At 37.1% G+C, this 17,324-nt stretch overlaps 1 protein-coding gene across 8 annotated transcripts in view; it reads left to right on the plus strand.

The window, feature by feature from the left end:
- Positions 1-17,324, plus strand: part of MTR (5-methyltetrahydrofolate-homocysteine methyltransferase) — a 57,375-nt gene that overhangs the window by 22,166 nt on the left and 17,885 nt on the right. For 3 of the 8 annotated variants that reach the window (XM_057379486.1, XM_057379485.1, XM_057379489.1), the window contains 12 exons: positions 246-358; positions 1,700-1,840; positions 2,488-2,673; positions 3,259-3,438; positions 4,386-4,502; positions 4,601-4,741; positions 7,259-7,348; positions 7,973-8,125; positions 8,689-8,796; positions 12,427-12,527; positions 14,479-14,546; positions 15,396-15,516. In XM_057379486.1, coding sequence (XP_057235469.1) covers positions 246-358; positions 1,700-1,840; positions 2,488-2,673; positions 3,259-3,438; positions 4,386-4,502; positions 4,601-4,741; positions 7,259-7,348; positions 7,973-8,125; positions 8,689-8,796; positions 12,427-12,527; positions 14,479-14,546; positions 15,396-15,516 — 1,519 coding nt within the window. The other 5 variants (XM_057379490.1, XM_057379488.1, XM_057379487.1 and 2 more) reach the window with 5 other exon arrangements.

Below are 17,324 nucleotides of genomic sequence, written 5' to 3' on the forward strand. Positions count from 1 at the left end.
TTACTTTTTGAGAGTCAGGTGAATTATTGACTGTCATTGAGGAAGAACAGAAAGATTTGGTGTGTGTACTGGAAGTTGTTTCATTGCATTGCTCTGCTAGTTACTCATTAGAGCACTGACATGCTGAGAAATCACTATTCTTAGAGAGACACATTTATTTTACAGCTTAGAAAAGAGATTTTGTCTTTTTTACACAGTTTTTTCTTTTCTGTTTTAACAAGTATGTTCAAAAATATCTTTTTAAGGTCTGGAGCCATTCAGGATTGGGCCGTATACCAACTTCGTTAATATTGGTGAACGCTGCAATGTTGCAGGATCACGGAAGTTTGCTAAACTCATCATGGCAGGCAACTATGAAGTATACATTTTAACAATAATCTTTATAGTTGATGATTAGATTTTCCATTACTCCATTACACTGTTATTGTTTGTTTTGCTGGCACAAAGCGCTATTCTACACCAGCTAAAAGAGTAAGAAAATGTGGAGAATTTACTTTTTCACTGTTCTTCGTTTCTCTGCTCTGCAGTTACTAATAACTTTGTGAGAATGGCTATACAAGGACGTCTTAAAAAATACTAGTTATACAGCTGGTGATGGTTTAGAAAATGTCCTAGTCTGTGCTGCTTCTAGGGGTTGATTTACAGAGAAGGGGGTAAAGAAGGTGGGTATAATTCCCTCTTTCAAGATACGAGGTACATCTGACTTGGGATGGGTTATTGCACTGTGCAGCTCTTGCTCTCTCTCCTTTCCTTCCCTTCCCCAGTGGTGGTCAGCATTATGGGTACATCTAATTATTACCTGCATTGGTCTCTGACTCCAGCATGTTGCATGAGCTTTGGTACAGAAAAAGATGCATAGAAGGTAATTACTATCTTGAAACCACTGCAGGGTGGAAATGAAGGCCTGAAGACTCATTCTTTACTGGTGTAAATTGATACTGTAACATTGACACAAATAGTAGAATGACTTGGGAGCTGAGACTCTACTCCATAGTATGCTCTGATGTTGCATCAAATCAAAATTAAAGCCTCAGTTTGTATTTTTGGAAGTCTGACTCTTAAGCTTGTTGAAGTCATGAAGCAGGTTAGGCCTATTAAATGAAGAGAACTTTAAACAGAGGTTGCTAGGGATTCTGCAGAAATGACAAAAAATAGTAAGCGAAAAGACATGGGTGTTCAGATATTTATGTAGGCTAAATAGTTCCTCCTATTTTATTTAGGGGGAAAAGCTTTAGTTTTCCTTCTTAACACTTGTGATTATTCTGCAGCGTCAAAAAYACTGAACAGCCTTTTAAAATTTAGTACCCTATGTTATAAAACCCTGGAGCTTGTGATGCAAGACCCTTATTTCATACCATCACAGGGACTGTGTTTTCCTGTAATCATGTGCAGTCAGAAATCCTTGTTACCATGCAAATCTTAAATCATTCAATTAAGTATATGACCAGCTCTCTACAGCTGGTGATGATATCAGCACATCAGGTCTCTGATGTCATGTTCTGTGAACAAATTAATTATAGGTTGTCATATATTAGCAGCTGTTATGAATTGTTGTACATCATGGACCATTTCCTTATTTTCTTAGAGGATGTCTTACGAATTTTTTAATTCCTTAGTGTGGAGAAGTGAAATGTTATTCTGAGAATAACTAGGATTTTTTTTTCTCACTGTTGTTTTGGGTTTTAACTTTCTTCTTTAGGAAGCCATGAGTGTAGCCAAATTGCAAGTTGAGATGGGGGCCCAGATTCTTGACATAAATATGGATGATGGGATGTTGGATGGCTCCACTGCAATGACCAGATTTTGCAACTTGATATCTTCGGAACCTGATATTGCAAAGGTTGTAATTTGAATCACAATGAAGAACATGTTACTGACCAGTAAATTGCATTCAGAAGATGCATGTTACTACTGTTTCATGTAGTAACCAGTTTATGTGCTTACGCAGATGTAGTTGGCCCCTAAGAGGAAGTGATACTATAATAGGGAAGGCCTTTAGGTGAAACAGAGACTTTGATTTTCTCTGTCTGTTTTCACATGAATATATGCCAATTCTTTTGACAGGCTAGAAAAGCTGAATGCAGATTCATTTTGCAACTGTTATGAGCCATAATATATATGTTGGCAGTGCATAACCATATTGCTTTCCACAAACTCCAAGTTGCTATAGATATAGGATGGCTTTAAAAGATAGTTCTGCAATGTGCATTTTCTAAAAATGGGCATCTAAATCAGAAATGCCAGATAATACAGAGAGAAGTAGAGATCTCTATATGGTGTGTGATGGAGCTGCCATGAAAACTCTTGAGTTAAATTTGAATTTTGCACTTCAAGCAAAGTGAATCTATGAATGTCATGTGGAAACTTTTATTCATAAATGCTGATTAATGTTGTGTGCATTTTTAAGTCCAAATGGGCAAACAGCATGTAGAATTGTAATTCATAACTTTTGTTTGTTCTTCTGGCTTGCTTCTCTGTTATTTACAGGTGCCATTATGCATTGACTCCTCAAATTTTTCAGTGATCGAAGCAGGTTTGAAATGTTGCCAAGGGAAATGCATTGTAAACAGCATCAGTCTGAAGGAAGGTGAGGAAGACTTTTTGCAGAAAGCAAGGAAAATTAAATTATATGGAGCAGCTGTGGTTGTTATGGCTTTTGATGAAATGGGGCAGGTGAGTGTCACTTTAAAGGAGAAGTGTTTTTCTTCTGAAGTGCAAGGCTTTCTTGCTCTTTTTCAAGACAAAGTTGTTTTGTTGACACAGTTGTTTCATAGGAGGTCTATATAACCTTAGCAGTAGTTTTGACCCTGATTTGTAAGCATTACTAGTGCTGCTTAAAATTTTGAGGAATCCATGTACTCATCTAAGTGGAGCTGTCAGTAACAGTGTCTCTCGTTATTCAGACATGCTGAGATGTTCCTTCCTTCATAAAAGATATTTTTAGTTCAGAAACTGTTTTGCATGAGAGTAAAAGCTTTGTGAATTAATTTAGTTATGTTGAAAACCACATATTAAGCTTTACATCGGGTGATGAAACATTGGGCAGTGAGATTTTTTTTTTTTTTAATGAGCTGAGTCAAAACTCCAGGAATAAAGGTGGTAATATTTTTTATACAATATTCTTATGTATAATCCTTTTCTTATATTTGCTATGTTCAGATTCCTCATCTTGAATCACTGGAGCTGTAAATTATTTCTGGAGAGTTTATTTTTTGTGTGGTCTATAAGTTTCATGTCAGAATTCTTCTTCTTCACTAGGCAACAGAAACAGAAACCAAGATTGCAATCTGTTCCAGAGCTTATCATCTCCTTGTGGAAAAAGTGCACTTCAATCCAAGTGATATAATATTTGACCCTAATATTTTGACCATAGGAACTGGAATGGAAGAACATAACCTTTATGCCATAAATTTTATCAATGCTACTAAAACCATAAAAGTGAGTTGTAAGTTTATTTTAACTTGAAGTATATTGCTGAGAATACTTAAAACCCTAACCTCCATAAAAGAGAAAACCAGCCCACCCCCCTCAAACAGCAGCAACAAAACAATACTGAAAAATGTTACACATTTTAGCCTAGTGAGGACTACTCCCCTGAAGTCCAACCACCCCTCAATATTGCTGTATTTCCAGTAAAACAACTTCAAATTGTTCTATAATTACATTTCAATCCATTTTCTGTACTGTAAATAGACTACCTTAATTAAATGAGGTAATTATCACATGTGGGAGCTGAACAGACCTCTTTAAAAGTATGGAAAAAGCTGCCTTTTTAAAAATAAAATTCCTGCTTCTGTGGAAGGGATTTGTGCAGTAACCTGACTTTTTAAGTAACCAAAATGGGTGAAAAGAAGTTACAGCAGTGATGAACATGTTGTATTTTCACAAGACATCTTGATAGATGCGGAGATGCTCTGTCAGTAGCAGTCTGGGGCTTGAACACCCCACAGGCTGTTTTGTCACCACAGGGCTCCTGGAATTGGGACTGCACCCTTGAGTTTAGCTGCTCAGCTGCAGTCTGCTCCTGATACATACAAGTAGGGCATGGATGCTCCTGTTTCCAGAGGAGTGGGGTCAGGAAGAACCAAAAGTAGGTTTGCATGGAGAAAGTACAGAATGCTGCAGTGGGAGGACTGATGTGTTCAGAATAGCACCGGTGACAATGGAAACCATGGTCGCTGCTTTCCTTTACTTTTGTCTTTTCTTGTAGAGATTTGAATTGCTTGTTACAAATTTCAGTAACTAGAAGGATCTAGAACAGGGAAAAGAGAAAGGATGCACAGCCAATGCACTGAGCTCTGGGGCTAACAGTTTTATGAACTGAATGCTTTACTTAGATTTCCTTTTTGGAAAGCATTTCTCTAATCTCTGTGCACTTCCTATAGGAAACACTGCCAGGAGCCAGGATAAGTGGAGGTCTTTCCAATCTGTCTTTCTCCTTTCGAGGAATGGATGCCATTCGAGAAGCAATGCATGGAGTTTTCCTGTACCATGCAATTAAAGTATGACGTGCTTTTGGCTTCCATATGTTTGCACTTGGCAGATGTGTAGTGCTGTGTCTGACAGCCTTGTCTGGGGGATTCTGTGTGGGTTTTTTCAGTATGGCATGGACATGGGAATTGTGAATGCTGGAAATCTGCCTGTGTATGATGATATCCACAAGGAATTGCTACAGCTGTGTGAGAATCTAATCTGGAATAAAGATCCTGATGCAACAGAGAAACTTCTACATTATGCTCAGGTAATGTCCAGTTTTAAGCTTAAAATAGTAATTAGCTTGGCATCTGGGCCTCACCACCTCCCTGTAGGTGATAGGTGAAACAGCCTGTAAGTTGCATGTAGGTATAAGAGTTTACTAATGATACTACAAGTTCAGTTATTGACACAGAATAAAATGAGCAATCTCTGATAGATCAAGCCTCTCCAGTTTCATGCCATGGAAGATCCTATGCCAGAGTTCTTCATATGCTTCAGGAGACCAACCTGCAGTTATTCTCTAAAGAATAAAAAGCAACCCCCAAATGATAAGCAAAAATCCCAAACTAACTTTCCCCAAAGAAAACCCTCACAAACCAACAAAAAAACCCGAACAAAAACCAGAAAAGGCCAACCCAAACTAAGCTAATCTTGCTGCTGGAACTTAGCTGGTAAGTACACTGTGGGAGACAAAGAATAAACCTCTCTGACAGTAATGGTTTGCTTGGAGTATACGTAAAAGGTGAAATAGTTGCTTATGTTTTGTGGCTGTGCCATAGACTTCCATTTCATGTGACATGTCAAGGGTAAGGATCAGCTATTTACTGTTTTTGAGATGTAATGATGGTGTCGATTAAGGACAATGATTACACATTGACTGTGAGAGAACTGATGACATCCTATTCTGAACAGAAATGCAGGAAAAAATCTCTTTGGCTTTTAGATGTGCACAAGAAGATTTGCATGTCTATTTTGTAGCTCCTGGAGGTAATATTTCTGTGCAGAGCTTGATTTGGTTTGTATTTTGCCCTGTGATGGTGCTGTATAGTAACAGTGGCAACTAGTTGAAGACTCTCTTCATCGCTTGTGCTTAGTCTATTTTAGATGGTGCTCTTGTTCAAGCAGTTCACCTGGAAGTGATCTTGTCTGTTTAAGCCGAGTTGCACCATTGGGGTATTCAAGTTTGCTTTAAGAGGAAGGGAAAAAAAGGGAATTAGGGAATACTTGAGCAGTATTTCTGCAGAAGGCTGAATATGATTTTAAATGGAATATTAAAAGTAGAAATGAAAGTGGATGATGAGTCCTAGGGCTGTAAGACCTAGGGAAGCCGTTGTTGGAATCTCTGCTTTGATTTGTGATGGTAGTTTTATTGTGGGAGTAAAATAGTCCAGTAGCAAAAAAAGAGGAACTTAATACTTGCAGTTTTAGGGAATCGGTCTTCATTTGAAGTTTGAGAATAAAAACTATTTTCCATGAAGTATATAGCTGCAGACAGTCTCAAACTGAAACTTCGTGCCGTTTAGGGCAGTGGGAGTTGTGCTTCCAAAGGCAGGTTTTTTTCATTCTCAGCATGCAGTATAGCCATCCTGATTGTAAAGATCTCATACAGTGTTTGACACTGTTGTCGCTGCATGTCCACCCTACAGTGTCATGGGTTATTTTTAACTTGGAATGGTTTCCTTGTTAAAGTGTCGGCCAGAGGTTGAGGAGCACTTGGGTACCATTTCAGTCAATCASATAAAATGATTCCTGAGGTGGAAAGGGTTCTCTGGAGATGTCTACTACAACCCCCCTCCTCAAAACAGGGCCAGCCAAGATCAGGTTGCTCAGGGACATGTTCAGTCAGGTTTTTAATATAACTAAGAATGGGGCAACATTTTATTCCTTCTTTCATTCATTTTTACCTACTAGACATATGAGGGAAATAAGATAGACAGCAAGAAGCTGTGGAGTTAGCTAATGTTTCTATAAATGTGAGTGAAAGCTTGTTCTGGTTTCTGTTCCTATGAGTGAGATTTTATTTCCATGGCTTTATCTTTAAACACTTTCTGATGAGCACTCAAAAGTCTGAGAGGCTCATAAGACTTGAAAGATGTCAGACTATATCCAATAACTAAATGAGGAAAAGAAATAACTTGCCTGAAGTGTGATGGCTGAATTAATGGATAGGGTGCTCTTCCACAAGCCTTCCTGGTGTGGGTGCTCATGAACTTTGTTGCACTCTGAAGCCCCTTTGGCATCTATGTTCATAGCCAAAGAGAGTATAAGCATGAGACAGAGGATATGGGGTAGTTTGGAACAGTCTATGTGCATGACAAATAGTAGTTTTTTAGGCTGCCTGATTGAAAACTTGTTTGTGATATGGGACAACATAGCCTATTCCAGCAGAAACTAAATTAGTGCCAAATCAATTAGAATTTTAAAATGTAGTGTGTGGGCCAGGAATCAATTTAAATTATGTTCCCAGAAGTGACACCCTGAGGATTAGTCATGTCATCAATTTTATGAGCATAAAAATCGTCAAACTGGTCTCTCTTCTTTTTCTTTTAATTATTTTGTTTGCATTTTCGCCAAGGTATGTACCTGTTGGTGTGTAGATTCCCTGACTGCCTGTAGTACATTACAGGTATTTGCAACATCATTTGCCTGCATATAAATAACCTTTTGAATAGTCTAAAATTATTTTATGAGTTAGTACTTGGAAATATCTTAATTATTTTAAAAGTGAAGCCCATAATAGAACTTATGCTTGCAAGCTCCTATGGATGTCTTTCCTTTTCAGAATCATGCTCAAGGTGGAAAAAAAGTTGTACAGTCCGATGAGTGGCGTAAAAGCTCCGTGGAGGAAAGGCTGGAATATGCTCTCATAAAGGTGAATCTGTTCAGAAAACTGTCCTACCCATCAGCTCTCAGAGGCATGATCTCAGCTCAGACTTTAAGGGATGTATTTGGCTTTAAAACTTCTTCTGCTGCCATTTTTTCACAAGCTGTTAATTAATAATGAATAATAAATGCAACTGATTTATTTAACTTCAGTTACAGACAAAACTGTTGAGGTTTGTCTTTAAACTTCAGAAGCTGAAGTCTTTGACCCTAAATATTTTATTCCACTAGTGTTGGTAGAAACATACTGCTTTTACTTTGGAACACACTCTTTTTACTCCTAGGGCTGTAGTTGGTCCTTTAATAGTACTGAACTGAGTGTCACTTGTACTGTGGAAGCAACCTTTAAGTGTTGGGTTTTTCTTATTAGATAGTTAAGAAAAATGAATAAATTTGTTAATACTGGGGATGTGCTGTGATTAACTTTATCCACCTAAGATCTGTGGTGTTTTGATTCCTAAGAAAGCCTGTTTTCAATACACATTTGAAGTATTTTTAAAGACTGTAACAGTATCTATTTGTACTTTCATTGTAGGGTTTTTCTGGAGAGAAGGCAACTAACTAAAAATAGCATTTCTAGCAAGATAAAAGCTTCTCATTTTTTTTTTCTCAGGGCATTGAGAAGCATGTCACTGCAGATACAGAAGAAGCAAGATTAAATCAGGAAAAATATCCTAGACCTTTAAATGTAATTGAGGGGCCTTTGATGAATGGCATGAAAATTGTTGGTGATCTTTTTGGTGCTGGAAAGATGTTTTTGCCTCAGGTAATGAGAAAATATTTTTCTATTTTACAAAAACTAGCGTTATAAAATGTAGCAAAAACATTCTATACTGGCTGGTGTTCTTTTTCAGATGCAGCACAGGAATTGTAAAAATTCGGATACTCCTGAGAAGCAGCCATTTCTTACTTTACTTTGGAACTTGACTTCCTTTGTGTATAATTACATGTTTGTTTCTGTTCTTCCTGAGTCTTTTTGCTGTGTTTGAAATGTAGTTTTAAATCTGAGTTAATGAAAAAGCTCAAGAAAGAAAAAAGGCCCAAATATAATTTACTGTGTTTAGCACCTTCCTAGTCTGGGCCCATCTGTAGCTTTTAGCTGTGTTGTGAGTGGTCTGGGGGGGCTGCACTGTGGAAGGAAGTGTTGTGTATAGACCCTTGTGTCAGTAAGGCCAGAAGCCTGCTGCCACAGACTGATCTGAAAACTGGAACCTGGATCTTCAAATAAAGTTTCATTTATTGCCTGAATGAGAAAGCTAAAGGAAAACTGAGGTTATTCCTATACTTTGTCTTTATTGTTTAATCTGCCCCCACCTTTTTTCTGTGCAGGTGATAAAGTCTGCTCGAGTTATGAAGAAAGCAGTTGCCCACCTTATTCCCTATATGGAAAAAGAAAGAGAGGAAAGGAGAGCCAAGCGAGGCAGTGTTGAGGAAGAGGCAAGATACAGTCCTTAGTGCTGTAATTCTTACATAGCATGCTATGACAAATAAAGGAATTATTTGTTGCTATTTACATTTCCATGCTGGAGAGTTGATGCGGTCATGCAGAAACTGACAATCTTGGTATAATTTGAAGTAGGTTTGAAATACATAAATGCAGAGTTTGTGGATCTCTGCTTGGTGTGTGCCTAAGTTGTTGTTACAGATTGTCCTAAATGATGTCTGTAAACCTTCATAGGCCCTTTATACCAATGTAACTAATTTCTTGTATTTTTATAGGCATTTAATTCTGGTGTTATTATTCATGGTAATTCTGGCTTTATAGCAGCCTTTGTCATTTGCTTCTAATATGTCTACCCTTGGTGAACTCTGTAATTCTCTTTTGCATGTTCAAAACCTTTCACCATGTTTCTCTTTATTCAGCTCTTCCCTTTGCCATAAACCTGATCATTCTTCCAGCTAAACAAACAAATTTTTTTCATCCTTTTTCTTCATATATCATGACTGCAAGACCTTGTTATGATAGAATAGTATGGTCATTGCGTGTGTAGCTATCACCAGCTTGCAAGGGAGAAGAAAATAGGGTCTGAATATAGTTGCCTTCTCATATGTGTATTTTTCCTTGGATTTCTGAAAACTATTTTTTATCTAATATGTAAAATATATACATTTTAAAATAATCAATGATTTTGATATCCTTGTGGGCCTCTCCTTCATAACATTTCCTGATTCACAGCCAACAGCTGGTGATGCCTGGGGATAGTTTTATCAGCTACCTGGGAATATACTTGAAGTAATTGCTTCCAAATTTGGTAAATGGTCTATGTGATAGCGGCATCAGAAAAGGCAGATATAGGATGTCTCTTGTTTCTCCAAACTGACAAGATTCTATTCAATAGAAAAGAGAGTTCAGATGAATTGGACAGAATCCCATTTTAAATATTCTTGTCTGCTATGTCCTGCTATGTTTTTAATATGATAGGTGCTTACAATTTTGGTTGTTAAGTATTTTTTTCTCTTGTCTTTGACTATCAAATTTAGGTTTGATGTGTATTTAATCCTGTGGAACCTTACCTTGTCTTCATGAGTTTTCAGAGACAATAGCTATGATCAGAATCTGATATTTAACACACAAATAAGGAAGAATAACAGAATTTCTCTGAACTGTGACAATTGTGTATTTACTTTGGCTTCCCTTCTGTGGGTTTTTTATTAGTTCCTAATTCTTGACTTGAAATCTTCTTACAAGGTATCTTTGTATTTGCTGTGCATCTCGTGTGATTGTCCAGCATAAATGTAACAAATACAGCAAATAATTTGGAAAGAAAAGTGGCCTGATAATTAAACCTAACTGATCTTAATGGAAGGAGAATGCCTCATCTCTTCTCCCATGCTCTCTCTGGATGTGAAGGTGTGTTCTTTCCTGTATCTGAAGCAGATCTGTTTCTGGCTGTCACAAGTCACCTTTCTCTGTCATCTCCCTCCAGCTTATGCTGTTCTCCTAATTCAGATGACAGTGCTGGTATTTGGCACCTTCTGTTTTGTTCAGGTACTGCTTGAAGTAATTCAAAATCACTGCCCCATTGATTGCATGAGCAGTAGGTTAGGATCTTCTGTGAAGCCTCGGGCACTTCATTCTCTCGCTAAAAAGAAGTGAAGTGAAATTTTAGAGGTTCTAGAAAAGTTAACAAACACTGTTGAAGAGAGATGTTCTGTGTAGCTGAGGAGAGAGCAGGAGGGAAATGCAGGGCTCTGTCATCCTGCTTCTTCTAACTCCTGCTGGGCAAGGAATGTAGTGCCTTATGCTTAAAAAAACATATTGTCATAGTATAGAGACTCAATGAAAGAGATAAAGCAGCTGCATCTATTCCCAAAATATGTTGACTTGAAGGAAAACGATTTGCAGACTCTGGTAACTGATCTGTCTGATATTACCCAGGCCAGTGTACCCTCCAGGACAGTTTTAGTAACAGGCTGACAGGAAATGCAAAGTGTTGATAGTTACATTTGGGAATAAATAGCTGTGGCTGTGGATGTCTATCAAGATGGGAAAAAAAGGCTTTTGGATGTATGCCCAGAACTTGAGGACCTCCTTGCTTAAGACCATTGATATATGTTTAAATATGTTGAAATAGTTTATTTAAAATGGTATTTGTTATGGCCCATGTTCTGTTCTGCCCAGCAAAGGTTTTTCTTTTTYTTATGTGCAAATCCAGCAAATTCAATTTTTTTAAAAAAAAATTTGTGTATCAATCACTAATTAAACCATCAGTAATTATAAGGTAAAATACAATGTGAGGCAGCACGTTTTGTTCTTCTCCCAGTCCTTGATTAATCTCTTCCCCCATTTTTCTCTTGCATTTCAGCAGTATGTTTTCAAATGTGCAAAATCTTCTGTTGATGTACTGAGATGGCTGACTTACAGAGTTGTGTTTTGTTTCCTCTGTTCTCTGACCTTCTGCAAAACAGGAGCACTGGGAAGATACTAGATTTTAGTAAACAGCAACATTGGTGGGGATCCAGGGATTTTATTCAACAAATGTGTTGGAACCATAGAAATATTAATATCACTCTTAGTAACATATAAAGACTTTTTGACCCATAATATTGCATCTACAGAAACAGTGTAGGTTCATGAAGTAGTGAACTATTCTATCTGTCTAGAAAATATGACACACTTCATAGGAAGATTCAGTCATCCAGTTCTGCCATGTGTGAAGATGAGATGCTGTCTGGAAAAATACGTTGTAGTTTTGCATACAATATGCTCAGGTTTCCACTTTGTTTATATTCTGTGCAATTAATGTAGTTGCTTACTGGCACCTGACACTGCAGCAACTCAGACATACTCCTGTTGTAGCCTGGAGCTGTTCCAAATGATGACAGTGATTATACAATTAAAAAGGTATTGCCGAGTCCTGTGTCCTGGTGGAGAGCTGCTGTGGGAAGTTCCACTGTTGCGCTGCTGGTAGCACCATTTGTCAGGCTCAATGCCATCTAGCCTAGGACCTCTTTGTGACAGAACAGCTTCCCTTCTTCAAGGAGATCCTTCTTCTACCCTGTTTGTTCAGTTTGGATAGTGTGAAGTAGCCTGTTAATTGTACTGAAAACTCCCTTGCTATTTGTGTTGCATAAAACCTAGCCTCTTCTGCTTTTGCTAATTCTTCTAGTTTTCCTTCTAATTTTACAAATTTCTCGTTGTTCTTAGCATTGCATCAAAGACATGTAATTACAAGTATTCATACCCTTTTGTTCTAAATATTTACTCTCTTTATTGGTAAAGTGTATTTGGAGCAGAGGTACCTTAGGAGTTCAGTTATTGTACTGCAAAAAAAATGCTGTCCAGATCTGAAATTGTTTTATCTGCTATTTTGTTTTTTTTTAAGCTCATATTTTTGAATATTATCCCTGCATTTTGTAAGAATGCTTCATGTGCAAGTTTCTATTACCTGAATATTTTAAGATAGTTTTTAATATTTACTGTATTATCTCTACTACCCTTTGCAGTTATTTTTTGTGCTATTATAGGAGTCTGGGTCATGGATTAGGAGTGCCTTGTTGAAAGAGGTGTTCAAACATACCAAGGTTTCTGAGTAATTTAACTCTTGTTATTTCTTGAACTTCCAGGATCCTTACCAGGGTACAATAATACTGGCAACTGTGAAGGGAGATGTACATGATATTGGCAAGAACATTGTGGGAGTTGTTCTGGGCTGCAACAACTTCAGGTAAAAGACTGACATGAGGTAGCTGGGAGCACAACTGTGGAAGGGTCAGTAATTAGTATCTTGGACTAGCTGCAGCTATGGTGGTACAGAGGTGGGCGTTTCTTGGGAATCATCCTCTATTCCCCAGATTGTGATGAGGAGCACAGATCACAACAGCTATTACTTGACAGGGATGCAGGAGGGAGTATTGCTTCCTCCTTTAATACTATTTTTCCTAATAAATTGTCATCTGAGGTTTAACATCAGTTGGAACACAGATGTGAACATAAATTTGTGTATTTGTTTTATATTTCGTTAAATATAGTAAATGTGATGTTTTAAACATATAATGGCTGAAGAAATCATATACAACAATTGCAGTAGGCTGTACTATGTTGTGCTAGGAAATAATGAAGCCTTTGTAAGATTCAAATGAATCTTGCAGTGTGTTTTTCATGTTGCTTGTTAACTATGAGGTTTTAAAAGCTTGCTGGAGTATGTTTCATTAAATAAGAGATGAGATTCTCATTCTGTTTCTGAACTTTAAAAGTAGAACTGCAAGAGAAGTCAGGTCTTTCTTGGCCTGCGTACGTGAAGAAGTGTTGGCARCAGAGTTGGAATGAATGGTCACGTTTCCATCGGTATTCTTTTCAAGAGTCTGCCAGGCATTCTGCAAAGTTGAATCAGCTTTGGAACTCTGTCTTGTTGTCCATTCCTTTAGTTTGGTTTTGACTTTGAGTTGTCATTTTCTCTAAAAAGAGCCAAAATTATTCCTTTTTTTTAAAACACAAAGTGTTGAAGTCAGTAGCAGTGCTATGTATGTGCAATATATTCTATTTAATTTCCACTTGAAATTCTGTTGATTGGATTCAGACTTTCTTGAACTTTATTTAGACTTGCTGAAAGGAAGCCATAGTGTTCTCTGTCACCATGAGTATGAGTGAGGCTGAATGAAATCAGCAGACTAAGGTGCTCTACCTGAATAAATAAAAACCTTGGCAATGGCTAGGATTTGTAGGAATAAAATGCTAACAAGGGAAGTTCAGTGTCCAATGTCATAAAATATATGCTTTAATACGGCAAGCAACTTTGATGTGAATCGTCTTATATTCCTGATGTAAGATACCATGTGCACAAAATGTTTTTGTATTATCCAGATAATTTAGGAAATGCTGATGCTCTTGGTAGCCTGGTAGGTGGCTAAGAACCACACAGCCAGTCACTTCCACCCAGCCAACCTCTGTGGGAAGGGGGAAAAGGAAAAAAGAAAGAAAGAAAAATTGTGGGTAGAGAAAAGTGTTTAATAACTGAAGGAGAAGTAGAAGAAGAAGAAAGAAAAAGATAGTGATGCCAAGGCAATCCCCTTGACACTTCCCATGTGAGAATACACTGGTGCCTACCCAGTTCCTAATCAAAAGATGGCTAACCCCTCTAAATCCCTTACTCTCCCTTTTTATTGCTAAGTTTGATTTAATGTGCCATGGAATATTTCTTTGGTTATTTTGAGTCATCTGCCTAGTTGTGTCTACTCACAATCTATTCCTTTGTGGGGCTAGTGAAAGAAACAGAAAGGCCTTAATGCTGAGGAAGCATTGCTCATCAATAGTTAAACTCTAGTTTAGCAGTATTGTTTTGACCACATATCTAAAACAAGCATCATACCAGCTGCTGTGAAAAATTAACTTATCTCAGCCAGACTTAGTACAACCACAAAAATTTATTTTTAAAAAAACCCCTCTTACACTTGAATTTTGTTAACTATTAAACTGTCTGGAACTCTTACTGAAGATTTTACCAAGCCCAAAGGTATTTCCTATATAAAAATTCCCAAAAGTGGTCTTAAGAGAAACAAAGAAAAATCTAAATCTTACTTATTTGTCAGTTATTTGCAGCGAGAGGAATGTATTTGCTCTGTAGCAGAAATTTGAGTTGTTATTAAAAGGATCTTGTGTCATCTTCTTTCTTTTCACAGAGTTATTGATTTAGGAGTCATGACTCCATGTGATAAGATATTAAGAGCTGCTGTTGAGAACAAAGCAGGTATAGAGAGATTTTGTTAGTACTTCTGAATTGTTTGATTTGCATTTTTTATTGCTCCTTATTGCATTCCTATGCTGTCTGTGATTTGATCAGACTGTCTTCAGAGAAATCAGAACTTCTGCTTTAACCTTATTAATTATTTAGCATTTGGCACTTCTGTGAAACTTAGCCTGAGGAACTGAAACCCTATCTCTAAAGGACAGCTCCAAGAGAGATGTTGTAGTATTTTTTTTTTACAGATGGATAAATGGAGCCTTGAAAAGGTCTAAGTAGCTTCTTGTTGGGTCTTAAATCAGTAAAAGAATTTTGCATTTGGCCTGCCAGATGAGGGAGTGTGAAATCAGGAATGAATTGTTCTAATAATTAATGAACTTTCTGAAACAAGTTGCAGCTGCTTTGGAACAGTCTTGGAAATTCATTTTGGAAAAGATGAATTGTGTAGAACATAGGTGGTGAAGTTTGAAAGCATTTGCTGTTTCTAAGAGCAGAACTTACAATTATTTTGTCTTATTTCCCTTCTCAGTGCTGAAATTCTGAGACTTGGAGCTTGCTAATCAAAAGTACTTTTTATTGCTGAAACTAGAGCAGTAGGTGTTTAGCAACTGTGAAGACTGAGAAGTATCTTAAACTGGGGATTTGGAATCACTGTCATTCTTGGAAAGCTTTCACTTTCTAATTGGGTTAAACCTCCCTTCTAAACTAGCAACTACCCTGTTTTTTATCTCATTTTCTATCTGACACATTAAGCTATCTGATGTATGAAATAAGCCTTTCTGTATTAATTTCTATGTCTTTTTAGAGTGGATTTGCTGAAAACTTTGTGTATGTATGCTTGTAAATTTGCACTAGATATAATTGGTCTGTCTGGTCTCATCACCCCATCTTTGGATGAGATGATTTTTGTTGCCAAGGAGTTGGAGAGATTGGCGTTAAAGATTCCTTTGCTGATTGGAGGAGCAACTACTTCTAAGTAAGATATCTCAGTTGGGAAGATGGGCAACATGTATGCAAACAGTGTTAAATAGTGAAAAAGAAATTTTATAGCCATTTCTTTCCCCCTTTCCCTCATTTTTCTGCAACACATATCCTAATATGTATTTACTTTAAGATTGAAGGTTATGTCCTGTTTCAGAAGTCCTTGATTATAGAGGTAAAATGTAGCCAGAACATAACAAGTAGTGGACATCTTAAACATTTAATTTTTGCAAGTGTATATTATATGTGGAAATACTCTGTTTTCTTTGAAAGGTCATGCCTATAGGTATATGAATATGGTTCTGTTCTTCTAAGGGATTGAACAATCTATTTTGATTCACCAAGGCATTCTAAAAATGCAGGATTTTGAGACTAGAAATGGCCATGTTGACATCAGGGATCTGTTATGTTTAAGGAAGTAACTGTATTTTCCTAGATCTTTGTTCAATGCAGTGATGAGTTCAGTGCTGTTTAAACAGTCTGTGGATAAGGCCCCTCTGCTTGCCTTGAAGTACTTATCCTTATCATGTTGATTTTTATAGACTGAGCTGTTGAGATTGCATTCTCTCAGATCTGTTCAAATGAAATAAAACAGCTGCTATGATTTCCATGTTGACAGCTCAGTGACACCTAGTATTAGCATTACCACATTTGTGTTCTGGGCATGTGTAACAGCCATGGGTCATGCTTTGCTAACTGGTTTGTGTACAATATACTTGAATACGTGACATCTCAGAAGACTACAGTGGTCATTTTTTGTGTAACTAGAAGCTGTGAGATGTTTCTTTCTTTATCAGAGCAACACATACGGTATTCTATATTTTGACTTTAGCAATTCATCTCATAGTTTGACAGATAATGGAGAGTAGGATCACTACCTGTCTTTATTGTTCCTGCACATATAATGTAAGGTTCACCCTATCCTTTTTCTCCTTTTCTATATGAGCCTCTTCCTATGGCTTTGATACTGAGAACAAACATGGAGGGGTTTTTTACTAAAGAAAAAAAAAAAGTGGAGAGTGGAGGAAAGTCTGTGTTTTGAGCTGAGGTCTTTGAGAAGATCTAAAGAAAAGTCTCTGTTTTCACCCAGGGCATTGTGGCCTAGTAATTGATGTTAAATTACCAGCATCAAACCATTTTGCAGAGTTTATTCACAGAGAGGAGGGGTAGCTAACAGGGAAGCAACCCTAGTTGTATCCTTGAATATGGAATTTACTGAGGAATATATGTATACTTTTGAGTACAAAAATAATGATTTTATTCATATGAACTGTATATAAACATATACTTGTACATATGCCCAGGCATAATACAGTGACTATAAAATATATGTCCAGTAAAAGTACTCTTTATGGGAAATTGGATTCTTAATGTATATTTAATATTATTTTCCCAGCCTTAAATTTAACCTCCTGTGTGCATTCCTGAAGGTTGTGTATGTTTCAGAGGTTGCTAATGAAGAACCTGCTAATGAAGAACCGTCTGCATTTTATTCCCTGTAATAAATAGGCATTGTTTTTTGGAGTAAGGAGACAATGAGTACATGGAAGAGTATATAGTAAGATTAGTTTGAAAGAGAGAGAGGCTGGATTTAGTCTCCAGAATCCCCACAATACAGTTTCTTCATAATTTACAATAACGATGTTTTTGCATTCTTATTATGCTACTTTGGTAAATTCAGGTGCTGAAAAATAACAGTGACATTCTCATTGCTGTAAAATTTACTTTTAAAGAAGTACAAAAATTAGTATGTAGTGGTTGATACTGTGCCATTTTAGGATCATGCCCTCTTTTGTTTCCTTT

The sequence above is a fragment of the Malurus melanocephalus genome, unplaced genomic scaffold, assembly GCF_030028575.1.
Source record: "Malurus melanocephalus ecotype Western Australia unplaced genomic scaffold, MMel_1.1 scaffold_408, whole genome shotgun sequence".
NCBI lineage: Eukaryota > Metazoa > Chordata > Aves > Passeriformes > Maluridae > Malurus > Malurus melanocephalus.